At 31.9% G+C, this 19,049-nt stretch overlaps 1 protein-coding gene across 1 annotated transcript in view; it reads left to right on the forward strand.

Annotated features, from left to right (window-relative positions):
• LOC145243868 (son of sevenless homolog 1-like) overlaps positions 1–18,525 on the forward strand; it is a 239,794-nt gene extending 221,269 nt beyond the window's left edge. Inside the window, exons 21-24 of the mRNA XM_080106937.1 lie at positions 1,871–2,043; positions 12,704–12,820; positions 13,512–13,710; positions 16,060–18,525. Of these exons, the coding sequence (XP_079963063.1) occupies positions 1,871–2,043; positions 12,704–12,820; positions 13,512–13,710; positions 16,060–16,511 (941 nt within the window). The 3' untranslated portion in view covers positions 16,512–18,525. The remainder of the gene's footprint in view (positions 1–1,870; positions 2,044–12,703; positions 12,821–13,511; positions 13,711–16,059) is intronic.
• The last annotated feature ends 524 nt before the right edge of the window (positions 18,526–19,049 follow it).

The raw sequence follows: 19,049 nt of genomic DNA on the forward strand, positions 1-19,049 counted from the left end.
GAAAGGCACCAAATGAAAGGAAAGACCTTTATGGAAATTCATGTGTCACCACGGCACTTTTTAAAAATTGACACATTGGCACATAGCAGATCAACTAAAAGAATAACTGTGGTGCTTTTCCTGAAACAATTTTAGGATTTTTTTAAATAACCTAGGATGAAACTTCAATAAAATCAAAAAATATCTCTTGGCATTACTATTGTTGGCCAAGATCAAAGTGTAGTATCTGTTCAGATGCTGCACTTCCATTTTTTGTTTTCTTTCGGTGGAGGAGCAATCCGTCACGACTCAGATAATTTTTTTTTATTTTTGTACCTTTTCTCCATGTTAAAAAACGACCCCTGGTATCTAACTCTGTCCATAAGGAGGCATAGTAAATAGGTACCATTATTCTGATGTATTTAAACCCCGAAATTTGGTATTTTAAAAAAAAAAATTTTTCTTGATTTAAGCAGAAAATTGCGATATTTGCAACGGACTAGTAGTAGAACAAAAAACACAGAATTTGAACTCTTTGGAACTCACGTTACAATTGAATTTTGTCGTTACAGATGGACAATTATTTACACTGCACAACATCCTCTCCCTGTGTTGGGCACCAGGGTATGATAAACTGTTTTCCCGGGGAGGGGGGGTGTCTGGAATTGAGTGGGTGGGTGTTGAGGGGCATTATTGTAACTAACCCCTCTCTCCTGACAGGTATCTCCACAGAATGTAATTATGTAGAATGAGCCTATATATTTTGGAGTTTGTGCAGTCTTAATAATAATCATCTAATGATGTTAAAGTATTAAATTGAAATAAAAAAATGGGTAAAGAGATTGCTAAAAATGAAAGTATACAACTGGATTATCTCCCCTTTCTCACCAGCTGTTACATTACGCTAAAACTAAAATGGAAGGATAATAAGTCTGTGTTCAGCAGTTCCTGTTTGTACAGATACTCATTAAGACAAAGCTGGGTTTGATTGTAAGAGTTAGCATTGGGTGGAGTAAGTTCAGAAAACTGATCAGCTGAGTGTTACCATTCATCAGATGTGTGTATGCAGTGTGATATGGACATGGAATCTGGCCAGTGAAGGTTGAGAACATGCATTGCATGGAGAGGAATGATATAATGGATGATATAATCGATGTGAGTCTCAAAGTTAGGTTAACTGATAACCCCAAAGGAAAATTAAATGTGGACAGTATAGGGAGATATGTGTACAAGAGTTGATTTTGTAATATAGTAGCATTGCTACAAACAACCTCACGTTAAAAAAGCAAAAGGTTTGCTCTCTTTGCTGCCAGCATGAGAAAATCAGAAGCTGCAAGAGGTATAGCATGTTTTATGGAGGAGGACGTGAGAAGTCACATGAAATGGTGAGAGTTGCAGAACATAAATGGCCAAAATTTAAGAAAAAGAAGGTATTTTTCTCACACTTGATGAGTCCACCTTTATTAGCAAAAGACATGCATGTGTATGTAACAAAATGGTGATCAAAGAAAAAAGTCCCCGTTTCACACAGTTTTGGTGCTGTAATCCCTAATTCTCCAAACTCTACAGAATAGTTATAATCACATTGCAAGAATGGATGAAGTTCTTGAGTAGATGTCGAACAATGAAGATAGCAGCTTCAATTCACAGTTGAAGTAAAAAAAAAACAAACGATTATGATGAAATTCGTAATAGTTTTTCTTGTTCTAATCGTTTCATTTTCTCTTCTTTTTATGATGATTTCATTTTCTCTATTTTTATGATTATATTTATGATCTAATTTTTAGGGTGTGCTCATAAAAATGATGTTGAAATTGTAATGTGGTTTATAGAAAAAATGGTCTGGAACCACAGGTCTGTGTTATAAATGTCTGTATTTTCTGTATTTAAGGCATGTATCTGACCAATATTCTGCTGACCGAGGAAGGCAACCCTGATTTTTTGCCGAATCGACCGGAAGGCATCATTAATTTCAGCAAAAGGAGGAAAGTGGCCGAAATCACAAGTGAGATTCAACAGTATCAAAACCAGCCTTACTGTTTTGGAGTTTTAACCTCAATCAGGGTAATTATCTTTTTTTAAAAAAAAAAACAATTATTTTGTGAGTTTTTTTTTGTATGCTTATAAAATTTATCCATTTCATTGAATAGCTTGCTTGCAAAATAATTATTCATCCTGATTGATTCTACACTTTGATCCCAACACTGGAAATTATGTCTAAGAGAGTAAAAATGTCACAAATGACTTGAGTTTAATTCTAGATTATATAAAATAGCATTACAAGCGCATGCTGTATTTTCGTGAACTTCGGCAATATTACATATCTAATGTGCTTCAACAAGTCATATCTTTTTTTATTTGTTGGTCAATTTTTAAAAGAATTACATTGATGGAAAGAGAATAATAGAATCATGTTTATTTTTTCTTTTATGCGTTCAATGTTTTTTATGCTCCAAGTTAAAAATGAAAAAAAAAAAAAAAACGGTCAAAAATGACAACAGCAAAAAGGGAAACTGTTTTTTTCAATGTTTATATTTCATACGTTACGTTTGGACACATATGCGCGGGGTCAAATTTGATTGATATGGCTGAAATTTTACAGGCTATATAAACATGGAAGTCCATCTCCACTGGACTTTGATTTATATTTTTATGACCACAGGAAGCAAAGTTACGACTGAGCAAAGTTGACGAAGAATATTTCAAAATTGATAAGATAAATCGGCATATATTATCCATTTTCATATAGATAATAGTTTCAGAATTATTTTCATGTATAATATGTAAATATTTGATAATTATTAATTGTGCAGAAATTTCTTTAAAATGTTACCTTTTATAGAAATTCAAATCCGCTTAATGGCAAAACTGCTCTCTATACACTTTATGTGCTGAGCTGCTGACAGTCTACGCATTAACGAGTTTCATTTTTATTCTCTTAAAAATAGAAAACTGTTTTTCTGATTTCACTTTACTAGACAACTCATTTTTTATTCTGAGTTTGTGAATTTAAAAAAATTATTCAAGTTTTTCAAATTTTATTTCCAAAGAATACAGAGCCAAAACTATTTTGCTGTTTCTTTTGAACACTTTTAGTACATGTTTCTGTTATCATGGTGTTTATAACTCCTTACTTGTACTGAAGGTAGAATTGGTTTTTAGTGGTAAAAAAAAAAAAAACAAGTATATAACAAATAAAAGGTACTTGTGCACTTATGCTACCATACTGAAATGTTATTTAGAAACCCATTCTTAACATGGGGAGGGTGTTTTATTAACTATTTTGTACTTTCCCCTAACAATTTAATAAAAAAAAAAAAAAAGATATTATGAAACTTGAATTTAACTTGAAAAAATTATTTTAAAAAATAGCACGGTAACATAAGTACATAAGCACCCAAATAAATATTACCAAAGGTAAGATAAGTTACTCCTCTACCTAGTTGGATAAGTTTTTAGTGTATTTAGTTAATGTAAAATGTTTATTTCTAAAAGTAAGTAGTGTCAAACATTACACCAGTACAAGAAAAATAGCCACGTGGTATCTCATTAGGGTAGGTTGATGTTTAACTTTTTTTGGAAAATGTAAAAGACCTAGGTGGAGAAAGTTGCACCCACATGAGGGAAGTACAAATATATAAAAACTAGGTTTCTAACATCAGCCGTTAGATGAGCATTTGATTTTAAAGATCGTCTGTTTTGAAACGGAAAAATCCTTATCTGTGAAAGATTTACATGTGAAATTATTTGGTATTTTGCAGTTTTGATCATAGCAAAGAGTGGGTTTATTTATTTAAATAAACTATATAACTGGTATGGTAAATATTAAAAAATTTATAACTGCCCCCCCCCCCTTTTTTTTTTTTGGAAATGGCATATTTTACCTTACTGTGTGTTATAATTATAAAAAATTGTAAAAAGAATTGAATTTTTTGTTGTCAATAAAAAGAAGAAAAGTTTTAATTGTTTGGGAAAAAAAAAAAATTTAAACAAATCCAAAACATTTCTTACTTCTAGGGAAAAAAGTACAAAAATCAAACTATTTTTGTAACATAATGTCAAAGGTCTCTCTACAAGCCCCTTTTGAAGCAAAAAATGGCCTCATTTCATGGCATAAAATTTTAGCAATAATATGTCTATGTCTTGCTTCAAGTCCATAGACTGAATGGCAGGCTTCTGATGTCAACTTCACAGCCCTTTCAACACTTTGTGAATGAGCAGGCAAATCAGGCAAATCTGGCTTTCTACCACTCATCAAGAATTCTAGAAGTTCATTGTCTGATAAGTCTTCAGTCAAAGCTGGCTCTGACACTCCATTTTGAGAAAGGTCTATCAAATCCGACCAATGTGAAGCATTAAAATTTATATCTGAAATTTTTTTCAGACGCTTTTTCGATGGTTCCCCATTCCTGAAAAAAAAGAAATTATTATATTGAATTCAACAAATAAACACAATTTTTATTTTAATTAAATTTTTTGTTAAAATGAATGTATAAATCAGTGTAAACAATCAGTTTATATGAACAAATGTTTACTTACCTTATGGTTAAAATTCTTTTAATAGCTTCTTCTCTCACTTCCAATTCATTAGATTTTATCATTGAGAAAATAATATTTTCAGGCAAAAGGGCAAAAGCGTTGAATTTAAGGTTTTTCAATGCTATTTCTTGAATTTCTGATGGCTGCTTTTTTATTTGCCCAATTATTTTAAAAATATACAGTTGCTGGTTATGAAATTTGTTATCTAATTTAATTTCAAACCAGCAAACTGCATAGACTTGGACAATGAATTTAATCAGATTATGCATTTTTGTGGTTAATTCTGTTGCATAACTTTTTCGTGTCCATATGCACATTAATCTGATTGCCAGAGTAAGCCATCTTGACTGATTCAATGGTCCGATCCTCCAGGCTGCATACTTAAGATTTACTTTGCCCCTCGAAATTCCTACTGAATATTCTAACAGTAATCTCTGGTCACCAGATAGATCCTTATTTTCTGTTAATTTAGAGTAAATAGTCTCTAAAGGACCACTCACTTGTAAAAAGTTAACTTGGGGCAAATGATGTTGATTGCTGGCACATAATTTTCCAAGTGGGCCTGTAAAAGATGTTGGGCTTTTGCCACTTCCATCAATGGATTTAAATATTGCCCTAAAAGGGAGCTCATTCTGATGGAGGGAACATCCAATTGTGTGTAGTTTCCTTTTGATTTTATCTTCTAAGGAAGAGACTAGTCCTGATTTGCATCCTGTGTTGGTGCTAGTGTTGTCCAAAAGGACAGCCTTTAGTGTTTGAACACTTTCATATTGTTTTAACACTTGGAACACCTCATTTGCCAGAACAGCACCTGTGGCTCCAACAGTGGGGATCACTCTATGAGTAAGGTATTTGCCATTACTTCCGCATCCCATCTCTTTTGTAAAAGTCAAATGATGTTCTTCTCTTTTAGATTTTCTTTGTATTTTGTTCCCTTTATCATCAACAGTTTCTTGGTAAAATAATGTATCTTTGTCGTGTTTCCCATCGACACCAATACAGATAAGATTGCTAATTTTTTCATTATGCTTTTGATAGGCACTATTTTTTGTTCTTTCTTTTTCCCTATCAATTTTGGATTTGTCCAAAAAAATATTTTTTAAATCAATGTTTGGTTTCAGAAGGCCCACAGCCTGCAGATCTAAAAGAAAAGCATTTGCGAGACTTGCTCCTAAATTGGACGAGACATCACCCCTGATGAGTTCAATTGCATAACGCGGAATTTTTATAAGGCTGTAAATACTCTTACATTCTCCCTCTGGTTCAAAACTTTCATCTGTTTCATCACTATTTTCTGAAGGAAGAATATTTTGGCCTTGGGATGTTGAAGCAACAGGAGGGGATGAATCAACTTGCTTTTCTCTTGACACAAATAACTTTTTAGATTTTGCTACTGCTGCTTTATCAACAGGTCCCAGTTGAAAATTGCCTTTGGGTCCAATTTTATTTCTTTGGTCCTTCAAATATTCCCGATCTTCCAGAGGAACCTGAAATATACAATTTGACAAATGTTAATTCTATTCTACTCTGGTCTTAGAAATAATGCTATTTTACATATAAAAAATTGTAAGAATTTTTCTCATTTGGTTAATGTCTATATCATACATATCTTAAATTAAATGAATTTCGATACTTGTAATTAATATGATTACAAGTATCGAAATTCATTTAATTTAAGATATGTATGATATAGACATTAACCTTTTTAAAAATAAAAACAAATAATTGAAAATTAAAATAAATAAAAGTAAACTTACATTCTTTGTGATAGAACAGGTACACACTATGTGCTTTGCTTGACAATTTTCTTTTCTGCATTTAACATTTTTGTCACTACATCTTGCAAGTGGTAAATCACATGAACACGATGAAATGTCAAATAATTTGTCAAGTTTTTCGACCAGAATATTTTTAGCGACTTTTGATAAGGATTTTCTGTTTATTTGCTTAACTTTTCGAAAGCAAGTATCTTGCACTTTATATATAATCCATTTTTCAGTCAATAGGGGCAAACGGGGATTTACTGCCTTCCAAATATCCACAATTTCATTTGCCATTAATTTCGAAAAAGAAAATGCATTTAGAGTTGGCTGAGATTTCTCCATAAAGTAACTATATTTAATAACTTGACGGAAAGTAGGGGGTTCTGTAGTTTTTAATGGAGAAGGTGGGCCTGCAAATTTTGTAGAATCAGTACTATGTGTAGAAATACTTCGTTTTCGACTCATTGTTAGAAAAATATCTGCAAAAATATATTAAATGATATTGTAAGAAATAGAAAAAAGAAAATTATTAATTTAAATTAGGAAAAATAGATAAATATATATAAAACAATAATAATGGTTTTACTCACCGAAAACAGTTTAAAAACACAAGTCGATTAATTCACACACAAATAGCCTTGCGTAGAAAAATGTTATTTTTAATAACAAAAACCTGTCAAATAGCACAAAGATATAAAATATATATTTCTTTCTCTTATTAATTAAAATGTGCTTAGATATAAAATGCAAAATGTAGTTTTTGTATTTGAAATCAGTTTGTTACTAAAGAGTAAACACAACACACGTGAGCGAGCGAGAAAATGAAGCAAATTAGTAGACGGTGTTGAAGGAAAGATGAACGGGGTAAAATAAAGCCCTTGTTATAAATTTTTAAAATTTATTTTAAATGAAATCTTTAGCAGAGTTTCTTTTTTTTTCCGGCACTCATTAAGTTTTCTGAAGATAACATACATAACAAACAAATTTAAAAAATATTGCTTATACTTTCTTCATATTTTTTCTTAAAAAGAAGCGGTATTAATATGACATGCTTATTCTTTCATTTAACACCGGCATTCAGCGATGTATAGCCAGGATATTGAAAATTTTCAATCTTTAAATTCATTTGCTCAAAAAATTACGAGGTTTTGGGAAAAAATATTTTGCAGTGTTATAAATGTTATTTAGCAACTTTCTCTACCTCAGTCTTTCCGTGGTTTCAAAATCGACCTACCCTATATCTCATGTCTTTGAAATCTCGACAATGATTTAAAAATTATACAAACTACTGTTAGAAACGCAACCAATAAATGTCCTTGTGACATTTATTGGGTGGGTTTCTAACAGTATTTTGTATAATTTTTTTTTTATTTTTAACTCGTTGTTGAGACCATTTTTTTCGAATCTGTAAAACAAACTCATTTTTTTAACTGAGGATATCTAAATAATAATAACCATTTTTTCACCTTTTCATATTTTTTATATCGGAAAACTTTACGATATGAAAAAATATATCGATAAATGTTCACCAGCAGTAAAATAAGAGGAGAGAAATCACAAAAAGTGTGTTGGGGTGGGAATTAAAACTCATTGCATGAAATTCTCTATCAAACCAACTAATTTTTAGGTATCACGGAAATAAATGCATAAAAAATATGTGTCAAGGGTTAGGGTTTTAAAATAATGTTGGCCCTTCAGATGTGTTTGTTCTCGCTGTTTTTAAAATCACTTTTAATAACAAAATATTTGGTTTCCAAATATAAAACTTAGGCAGGTCGATAAAGAATTACATTGTGATACATTTTGTAAATTTTTACCTTGTTTCCACCGTAGCATTTTTCTTTAAAATGACGACCTTTTACGGTTTTCGAGTATGCTGAAAACAAATATTGCATTCAAATTTTTCGTAAATAAACTTTCCGGATATTAAGCAATGTAATTTCTTCTGTTATTGCTGGTGGCCATCTTGGTGTTTGCGGATAGTTTCTCAGGGATGCGTTCGCCCGCCTGCACGTACCAAGATGACTACCAGTGATAACATAAGAAATGATATTGCTTAATATCTGGAAAACTACTTCTTTTCAGAAAATTTAAATGCTATATTTGTTTTCAGCATCTTTTAAAACCAATAAAAGTAGTAATTTTAAAGAAAAATGTTAAGTTGCATTCGAGGATTCATATAGAGTACGATTTATGACCGCATCTCCGAAAATAGGGGTATATTTTTGGCCAGATAAAGAGGATTTACAAAATTGAAAATTGGACTGGTCCTAAAATGCATAAGTTCTGGTCGACTATATGGGAATTTCCATTTTTTACAGAAACTCAACATCTGTATGAAAAATTTTTTTAGATTTATTTCTGAGATTAATTCATGTCTACTCAATTTTTTCTTTTCTTTGAAGGGAGTAGTAAATACCGGCCATGAATGCTCTTTAGGCATTCAATGGCTACACCCCAGATTTAGCTCTCCTCTGGTGGGGAGGCATTCTCAATAAAGCTGTATTTAAATACCACTATAATACTTAGTTTTGTTCATGAATAGACACCCACTGTATGATACTATGCGCCAGTTTAAAAAAAATTGAAACTTGTACATCTTAATTTATAATTCACTGGGGGGGGGGGTACCGGGTGTGTGTGGTTTTGGGTAAATCAAAACTCGAGGGGGGGGGGTTAAAATAAAAAATAAAAGCTTTGGTAGGTGAGAATGAGGATCGAACCCGAACCCTTGAGGCAAAGTTGGAAATTAAAGTGTGAAAAAAAAAAAATGTGCAACGTTAACCATTGGGCCACCACAACATACCACGCAGACACGTTTGAATTTATTTATTTAACTATTAAAAACAGGTGTCCGCAATAAAAGTTAACTCTGCTGCTTCGATTTGACCTAATTAAGAAGGTCAAATAGAAGTCACGCAGTTAACTTTTGCTGCGAGGCAGCGTTTGGGTTTGTTTACCCAAATTTGACTTTTTTTTTTTTTTTTTTTTTTTCCTAACAGATGCTGGGGAGGGGGAAACCAGCTCCCAATTGTCCAGATTGAATAGTAATTGTCTGATATACCACATTGATCATAGCTGATTGCTTCTGGACGTTTCCCGGCGCGATGCCGAGAACACCTCCGTTGGAATTAGTTTCGCTTTTTATACGAAAAAGCCCAATCAACATGCGAGAAGCCAAAATAGCAATAATTTTGTACAAGTCGATGTAAATAAATCTAGACGCAACGCGCTTTCCCAAATCCTAGATATTATTATCTAGGGCGTATATAAATACTTGTAAGCGATCGTTACCCCCCCCCCTCAGGAACGTATGCGAGAAAACCCTTTGCGAGACATACACGAAATGGTCACACACATTTTGCCTTTTATATATATAGATAGATAGATAGCTTATGGTAAAGAGATACATCAGATTTGACTGCATAATCAGAAAGAGCACACAATTTTACATAAGAGTACCAAGTTTCATGAGAATAGCTTGAAAAATAAATAAGTGGTGACAAAATTACCAAATTTCTTGAAATGTTAAGGTCCATAATTTAGCCCACTTTTTCTAAAGAAAAATGTCCATGAAAAGCCTAAATTTTGGCACTTAAAATTCTCATAACTTTTGAACTACTGATGGTATTTGCATAATTGAAACGGTTTTAAGCATATTTTGCATAGCTCTTTTCATGCAAGTTGATAAAATAACAATTATCTAAAAAGAAAAAATCCGCTTGTAATGCTACATAAAAATATTTTTTTATTTACAGTTCAATAGTGGGGCTTGGTCTATTGATTTTTATTTATTTATTTTTTTTTTTTTAAATATCTTTCCTGGTGATCATTCACTGGAAACTGATTTGTGAAAAATGCATATTCATGCATCTTTGCTATATATGAAAAAGAGATTTATAAATGGAGAGATGAAAAATAAATGTAAATAAATTGAATCAATTACAATATTTATTTATCCGTTAAATTCAAAGAAGAAATTATAATAATGAAAAATCCTTAGTCCACGAATTTTCAAAGAAATACTATTTTCATCAGAGGATAAAAATTAGTAAAAAAAAAAAAAATGTATCACTGGTTAGCATAAAATTTTAAAATATATTTTAAAAAAATATGTATACTTTTGTGAGTAATAAACGGCATTTCCAACAGAATAAAAGTCAACAGTAATCCGTGAAGCTAAAAGAATCTGAAACTCAAGCTTAAACAATCCCAAAATCCAAAGTTTTTATCCTGCAGTTCCCACTTGTCCAAATAACATCTCTCATCAGAACAGTATTCTTTGTACATACTCTGATAAAGTAAAACATAGTCATACATGCACACACACACACACACACACACACACACACACACACACATGTATATAATACGTACTGCGACAGGATACTAAGAGTGGGAGTGGGAATAAAATGAAATATTTGTTTTATTTGGATTCTTTGAACTATTGTTCTTATCTTGAATGTTATTTTTACAATGTTTCGGTCAATTTAACCTCTGACCTTTATTAGGTGTATCTTGTTGAACTCTGAAATCTTTCTGTCGAACTGGGAATCTGCACAGAATTTCAAACGGAACATTTTATGTGATTCATTAGGGTAGCATGCTTTTGTTCTATCAGTCATGATGGGGTAGAAGTCATAAGTAATTTACAATTGTATGTTTGAGTATTGCCCTCACATAGGATTGAACCTTCAACCTCCGGAAGTGTAACTTTTTGCAATTGAATTTTACATTTTATCCACTACGCTACTGATCCAAAGAGATTCCATATAATATGAATAATCAATCTGAATCTCAAAAATAAAGAAACATAAAATAGTTGCAAAATAGGCTTCAAATCTTTAACGCCTTGTTGCTTTTTGATTGCATCATTCACTTTGGACACAGTTTTCTCATTGACAAATGTTCATGCAAAATGATGAATACACAACTTTCTAATATCATTAACTCCTCTGCTATTTTACACAACTTCAACTTACAATTGACTGAAATGACTTTGTGGATTTTTTTTTTCTGCAGAATTTGGATGACCTGAGAATTCAGTATCATTAAATTTTCTCATGAAATTAAAAAATTTTTCATTGTTTTTAAAATTTGCAATAGTAACTTCATTTAAATAACTTATTTGTAAACTAATAATTCAATTGTGCTCAAATTTTGATGCATGTCATTTGAAGGTTAGTATTTCATAAAAAACCTAGATTTATTTTATTAGTGACATCATCTATAGGTCAGGTTTGGGACATTGATTGTGTTATTGATCTTTTACTCTTTAAAAGTTTTAAATAATATTTGAGTATGATGGGTTTTAAAAAAACAGAAAAAGAATTGAATTGGTGAAAAGTTTGGTATTTGAGGGAAAATAGCGACAGCTGTAAAAATTTCCTTTCATGGAACAATGGTGGTATTTGCATTAAGATGTGAGTTTAGAGTCAAATTATTTCTTAATTTCAATTCGTAAATACTCAAATTGATTGAAGTTAAATCACAGCCAACACTAAAACCAACAAGTCAGAGAGCAACAGTATAATCACTAATGATTTTCAAACAACATCTAGGCTGGCTCGGACATACCCTAAGATTGGCTCTAAAGAGAATTGTCAACCAAGTGCTTCAATGAACCCCTTATGGAAAAAGAAGACCAAAAATAAACTGGAAGCAAACAATCAAGAAAGATTTGATTGTAATGGGAAGAAGCTACAGACGCTGTGGATCGTACTTCAGATTGAAATGGTGGTATAATTTGACCACTTCATGCATCACACGACACTGGTTTTCCTAAGTCTAAGTTACAATAAAATGAATTTCTAATTTTATTTTCCTTTCATACAAACGTTTTTCAATCATGGAAAGGAATGATGCTTTATTTTTTTGAAATGCGTATAGTATTTTTTATGAAAAAAAAAAAAAGTTTAATTAAAATATAACGAACTTTTTCAGCTTTTTTTTTTTTTTTTTTTTTTTTTTTTTTTTTTTTTTTTTTTTTTGCATTATTCATGGATTTGTGTAAAGATTCTATGCTGTTCATACATTTTTCTCCACTCTCTTCCATCCCTTCTATCTCCTTCTTTCCATCTCTTTTTTTTTTTTATTGAATAGGTTTTCAGGGAACAATATCAACACTTCCAAGTATCTTTCTTTTAATAGCTTAAAAATTAATACTTTTTACAATTATATCAAATCTAATTGTAATGATTCAAAAAATAACATCTTAGTCTCCAATTTCAGATCTTGAAAATCTTTGCAAGCAGAAATATTTACCAAATTCTCACTCATTTAGTAAACATTAGCAAGAAATTTTTTGATTTAATCAAATCTAAAATGTTTTTTTATTTTTTCAATATTAACATTTGTTCTTGTCTCGTAAATGCTCCAAAATCTCACCATCCATTCTTTTCTTCATTTCTGTTGCGTCCCAGGAATTTTTTGTAAAACTCGATCCACTCGGTGACCTCAGTGAAAAAGACTTCAGTGACTATTTATACAACAAGTCTTTGGATTTGGAACCTCGTGGAGAGAAACAACCCAAGAAATTTGTAAGGATGATTTCTTTCTTGCATTTCTTTTTTGTCCATTTTCTTATTTCATCTCGTTTAAAAAGAAAATTATGAATTTAGCTGAGGTTAGGTACATGAGTAAAAATATTTTGCATATCAAAAAAAAGAAAATATGTCAAAATAAACAATGTTATCATATAAGCTGCATCCATTTTTCTATAATTGTTTTATCTCCTACAGTCTTCTCTGGTGTTTTTAGATACTGTTAGTTGTATTTTGCGGACTATTATTCTCATCTTGAATTTTAGTCCAACAATTTTTCAATCAATGTAACCTGAGGTCTTTTTTAATTGCATCTTGTTGAAATCTCAGATCTGTACAGCTTTTCTAAAATAACCATTTGTTTTAAGTCATGTGGTAGATTGTTCTCGTTCTGTTAGCCATGACCAGCTAAAAGTCTTAACTATTATTTTTTTTTCTAATGTTGGAAAATGGAATAGTGTTTTTTTGTTTTTTTTATCTTTAGTTTTCTACCAAGATGCAGATATAAATAAAACCACACTTTGAAACCTTTTATTTGTTATTAAGCTTGATCCACCTCAAATAAATTTCACTAAATTAAATGTGTTAATATGGCAGTAAACAAAACTAAAAGTGCTTTTGATTTTAAGTGAACACTTTTTGTTGTTTTGTGTTTGTATGACCATAAACTCTTCTTTTCACTTTTTAGCCAAGGAAGACAGAATACTCACTGAAGTCTCCTGGCATTAAGCCTTTAGCCAATCGGCATAGTACATCGACTCGAAATCCTTTCCAATTTGCACCATTTATCCATTCTCGTATCAATGAAGAAGAATCGGAGACAATAGGTACGCCGCTTCCTGCAACTCCAAATACTCCCTTAACCCCACCAGCCACAGATGTCTCAGGTGAGATAATTTTCTTTTTAACGGATTATTTCATGCCAACTAATGTTACATGTTGCTTAGCAGTAATATGATTTGTCAAATGCATAAAGTCACTTTGATATGATTGAAATGGATCAATCCCAGCTTCAGCAATCACATGATACAGATCTAAATAGCAGATTGGTTAGATTTAATCATGTGACCTGGAAGGATTTGATGTTAAAACAGTTGCAGTTTAAAACTTAAAATCATTAAATCCAAACAGGGCCGTTTAAATCTCCTTTACATCTAATCTGAAAATAGCTGGAATCAAGTATAAGATTAGGAAATTGTTCTATAGTTGAGGGTAATACAGTACCTCGACTGAGCTCCAATCTCTGGTCCCTCATAAGATATTCGCAACAAGAACTCATCTTATCACAACTGCAAAGAATTTTCCTTTCTTCTGTATACTGAACATCAAATGGAATTTCTTTCTTGAACAATTTGTTTTCAAAAACATTTCCCATGTTGAAACACATTACCATGAAACTGCTTTCTTGCAGACTACAACATGGTTGTCTTAAAATCCAATGTTAACAAATATTCTTCTTAAAGCGTTTTCATAGGTAATCAAATTTTATTCAGATCTTTAATTATTTTCAATCTTTTCATAATATTCTTCATCATCCAACTGAAAATTCATCCATTTTGTTAATTATCCTCAACTCGCTTTTGGGCTTGATAATAAATGACTCATTAGTTAAAAGAACAAAAGTGATAAAAATTGAAAACTATTTCTTTGTCATCCTTCTTCCATGGATTCTAGCTGCCACAAGAAGATTATCTAAATCATGTTAACCCAACAATCTTGAGGAGTGAACAATGTCCATCACGATTGTATCGAAATGTTAATATCTAATTAATAGTATGATTATATTTAATGTTAATTAAAGCGGCCATCTTTTCAACTTCAAATGATGTAACTTTTCTGCAGTTTAAAATTTTCTTCTCTCATCTTACAATTCATTTATTGATATAGGATTGTTTATTTGGTTCCAGCTGAAATTTAAAAAAAAAAAAAATCCTTGTTTGCTGATGGCTTACTGTCATGATGTTGATGGTTAAATGGTGGTACACTAAACAATCTCTGCCTTCCATTTAATCATCAACTGCTCTTGATTATAAACAATTTCAAATGGATCATAAAGGATTTTATTTGTATGGCTAGACTGTGATCGGTTGCATTCATTTTAAATGCCATCCCATTAATGCCATGTGTATAGCAAGGGCAGATAACCCGAATTTAATGTCTGTTGACAAGACAGATAATTTCAAGGTACAAAACTAGTTATCTTCTTTTTGATTGGGATTTTTTATTTAATACAAAAACGAAAATTTATAATCTCTGAATTTAATTTCCACACTAGTTTTAGATATGTCTATATGTTTTTACAAGTCTAGGTCTGTCATACTTCAAAATAGCATTTTTATTGTTGAAAGCACACTGATAGAATAGACACATCTTGCGTTAGAAGTGTCCAATCATCTCTATAAGAGGCTCTGTCAGTCTTTCACGCTTGAGTTTTTGTTTTTGTGGGGGTGTTTGATAAGGGCTTACCTTGCTTGACATTAATCAGAACTGAAATATGAAGACGTCATTTTACAATGCATAATGCTACTCCATCTCTCCTAAATATTTTGGTAATTATTCAGAATTACGCCTATTTTAAAACTAAATCGCAGAAAAATCTTTATGATGTATAATATGCACCTCTCACAGAATGAAGATGTCATATTCCAACAATTATGTAAATTGATCAAGTAAGTTTTTGTGATTTTAATAGAAAATTGTAGCCATTACAAAGATGATTTTGATATCTCTGGTTCGAATTGAGTTGTCTTTCCCTTATTTATAAAACATGGCCAATCAAAACGTAATGTCTTGCTTTATCATAAAATTTGATTTTCTTGTTTAAAAGAAAGTACTTGATAAATTTGTGTTTTTTGGAATATAACATTTTCATTCCATGACAGTTATGTACATCATAAAGTTGTTTTTTTTTTTTTTAAAGTGTTTTCTATATTTTTGGTTTGAAGATAGGTTTAATTCTAAATAAGCAAAATTATTTATTTATTTATTTTTTTTTTAATTCGTCGCTTGATTCTGAATTACTCTAACTTTACAGATTGTGCGTTTCATCTTATATTGAAAGTGTTCCATCTTTAAGTGTAAGTGGGGGGGGGTCAGTTTTCTATGTAAGTTTAATGTAAAATGACCCCTTCACCCTCATTAGGATATCGTCCAGAATTTTTCACCCTTCTCTAAAATGTCTGCCTATAATTTCATCTTGAATTATTCTTTACTTAAATTTTTATTTTATTTTTCAGGAACTTTGAACTCTGCCTTCAGTGCTATCTCCTTAAATTCTCCTCCGGAGGTGGAAGAAGTTGTACCAACTTTATCGCCCCCTCCTTTACCCCCTCGCCAAAGAGATAGAGACTCTTTATCGTGTAGCCAGGACTCTGTGCCTGCCATGCCCAGCTCGCCAACACCTCTCGAGCCTCCTTCTCTACCTCCCAGGGACAACCGTGATAGCATCCCCCCACCCGTCCCTCCCCGTCGAGACATTGCCTATGGCTTGTTAACGCGTGCACAGAGCATGTCCTTGTCACGACCACCCAATCATACCCCGTTTAGTGCCACTCTCCCAAGGCGGAACTCTGAGCGGAATTATCCAACACCAACAGATTTCAATGTTAATGGGGACAACACAATTCCAGAATTGCCCCCCAAAACCTACAAACACATTCATACCTGGCAGCAAATCAGCTCCAACTGATACTTCCAGGTGCTGCGTTGATGATTTTTGGTGGTCAGGGGCGGGTGTGGTTTCCCTCTCCTACTTCTGCTGCCTCCTCTCCCATTCCCGTTTTTTTTTTTTTTTTTTTTTCTCAAAATTCTCAAAGATTTTCTGCTGACAGTCATGAAGAAAAACATAAAACATACAAGCACACACATTGGACAACAAAAGAGGATTTAAAAAAAAAAGACTTTAATTTTGGCGTTGGGGTGGAGATGATTATGCTGATAAATAAAATCAAACTTATTCACAAAAATTAAAATTTATGAAGATGCAAGAATGACAAAAATATTAACGATGATGGATTTATTATGGATATTTTGTTGAATAAAGTTTAAGACACAGAGATTTAAAAACCAAAAGGAATTGTGGAAAACCTACTTTTTTTCAACTGAAAGAATGAAGGCTAACCCTAACCCCTCCCCTTTCAACCGATCTTGTCGTACGCAACTGTCTTAAATGTGACAAGCCCATGATTTACTATTACTGCTCCTATTGCTTCCCATATTGTTGAGGTGCTTTTTTGTGGAGTTGGCGGCATTTTCTTTTAAATAGCTCCCATTTGCTTTAGTCTTGCTATTGCCAGCACCATTGCCACGACAACTGCTGCTGCTGATGATGATGAATGAAAAGAGTAAAATCCAGAAATCGTGAAAGAGGCTGCCAAACCAGTTCTTATCTGACTGAAACTTCTTGTCAATGTTTTTTTTTTTTTCTTTACCAGTGGCAAAGTAAAAAACGATAATAATACCAATGAGGATGATGATCGTTCATGTGAAATGATTGCGTCTGAGGTGTGGCGTTCCAGGGCTTACAACAAATGGATGTTAAAGAAATTGTTGAAAAACAAAGAGAAAAAACTCTCCCCAAGTTATCTTTACAGATATTTGGGAACAACAACAAAAAAAAAGACAGTTTTATTTTTTCAGGTAGATCTAAAAACAAAAGGTCTATAAAACGAAAAAAAAATTCCTCACAAAAACAATAACTTTTGGGGGAAATTGGTGTATCAAGAGAAAGAGAGTGAGGGAGGAAATGCAGGAATCCTATTCATGTATAATGCACTTTATTCGAAAAAGAAAAATCGGATCCATGATATTTTCCAATGTTTCCTTTTGTCTGGTTTCTGTTCTTTCTAATCTGAAAATGACTTGACTGGACAACAAAGCAGATGAGATATTCCCACCATATACGCACCAACCTTTTTATTTTGTTTCAACACTCTCCTCCCTCAGTTATCTTTGCTCTCTTGTGAAAATGAACAAAAACTTGCTGAGCAAAAAAATAAAAATTTAGTTTGGCTGTTGGGTGGTGGATTTTGCTGTTTAATTCGTGGTTCAGTGGTCAAAGTTGAAATCATAATGACTTAACAAAAAATGTGTGTGGTGGGGGAAGCACTAAGACAAAAAAACTTTTTTTTTATGAAACAAACATTTACTAATGATTAACTTTCCTTTTTTATCCCCCTCCTCCCTATTACTAGCTTTTTTTATTTTTTTCATTTTTTTTTCTGGTGGGGCTTGATGAGGATGGAGATTTTTTTTCTTCTCAATCATCAATTGGTAAACGCATGTTTGGAATATTAAAGAAAGAAAAAAAACACTGTTTGACGCCTCCCACCCCCACCTTCCTTAATTCTTCTCCCAATCAATCAATCAATATTCAAGTTCTTGCGGCAGTCCTTAAAAAATGATCATGGTACAAATTCTGTTTATGTGCGCACACACACACACACACCTGTAAAAGTAAAATACAAATGTCAGATTACCTAAACACAGAGCAGATGTAATTTTGGGTTCATTGTTTCCCCTCTCACCCCTGTTCCCATAATTTCTCTCCTTGTTAGTTTTTTTTTGTTTTTTATTCAGATGGAGTATTAAAGGTCCAGACACTTATAATGGTTCTGTAATTTTCAATAATTTCATTAGCTTTTTTTCTTTTTACAAAAAAAAAAAAACATGTATCATACTGTGAATATGCCTTATTTAAAATGTTTTAGCGTTTTTTTTTTGGTTTCTTTTTAGTATTAAGTTTTTTTTATTTAGTATTAATAATTTTTTTATTTCATATTAATAGTTCTATTTTATTTAGTATTAACCCTTTATGACCTGAATTATGATGTAGATGATTAAAAAGATATTTATTGCTAATTTTAGATGGCAGCATACTGAATATAAAGCAATGGACAGTTGAAATCTGGAAGTATCTGACATCCACCCAGATACAGAACTAATATGTACAAGGCGTGTTTGAATCAATTTCCACTTTATTTATGCCGTTATATTCATTTATTTACAACTGAATGAATCAATTCAACCAGGTCGTAAAGGGTTAATAGGTTGTTTTTTTTTAGTATTAATAGGTGTTTTGGGGGGGTTTTTTTTTTGGGTTTTTTTTTTGATGTTGTAAAAATAAGACAAAAATCCAGTTTCAGAAACCCTTGAGAACTGCCTTTTTAAAAAGGCAGAAGATATAATTCGGATGTATTTTATTAATGGGGAAAAAAAGTTGTAAGGA

The sequence above is a fragment of the Euprymna scolopes genome, chromosome 22, assembly GCF_053919585.1.
Source record: "Euprymna scolopes isolate OS-2025 chromosome 22, ASM5391958v1, whole genome shotgun sequence".
Taxonomy (NCBI): domain Eukaryota; kingdom Metazoa; phylum Mollusca; class Cephalopoda; order Sepiida; family Sepiolidae; genus Euprymna; species Euprymna scolopes.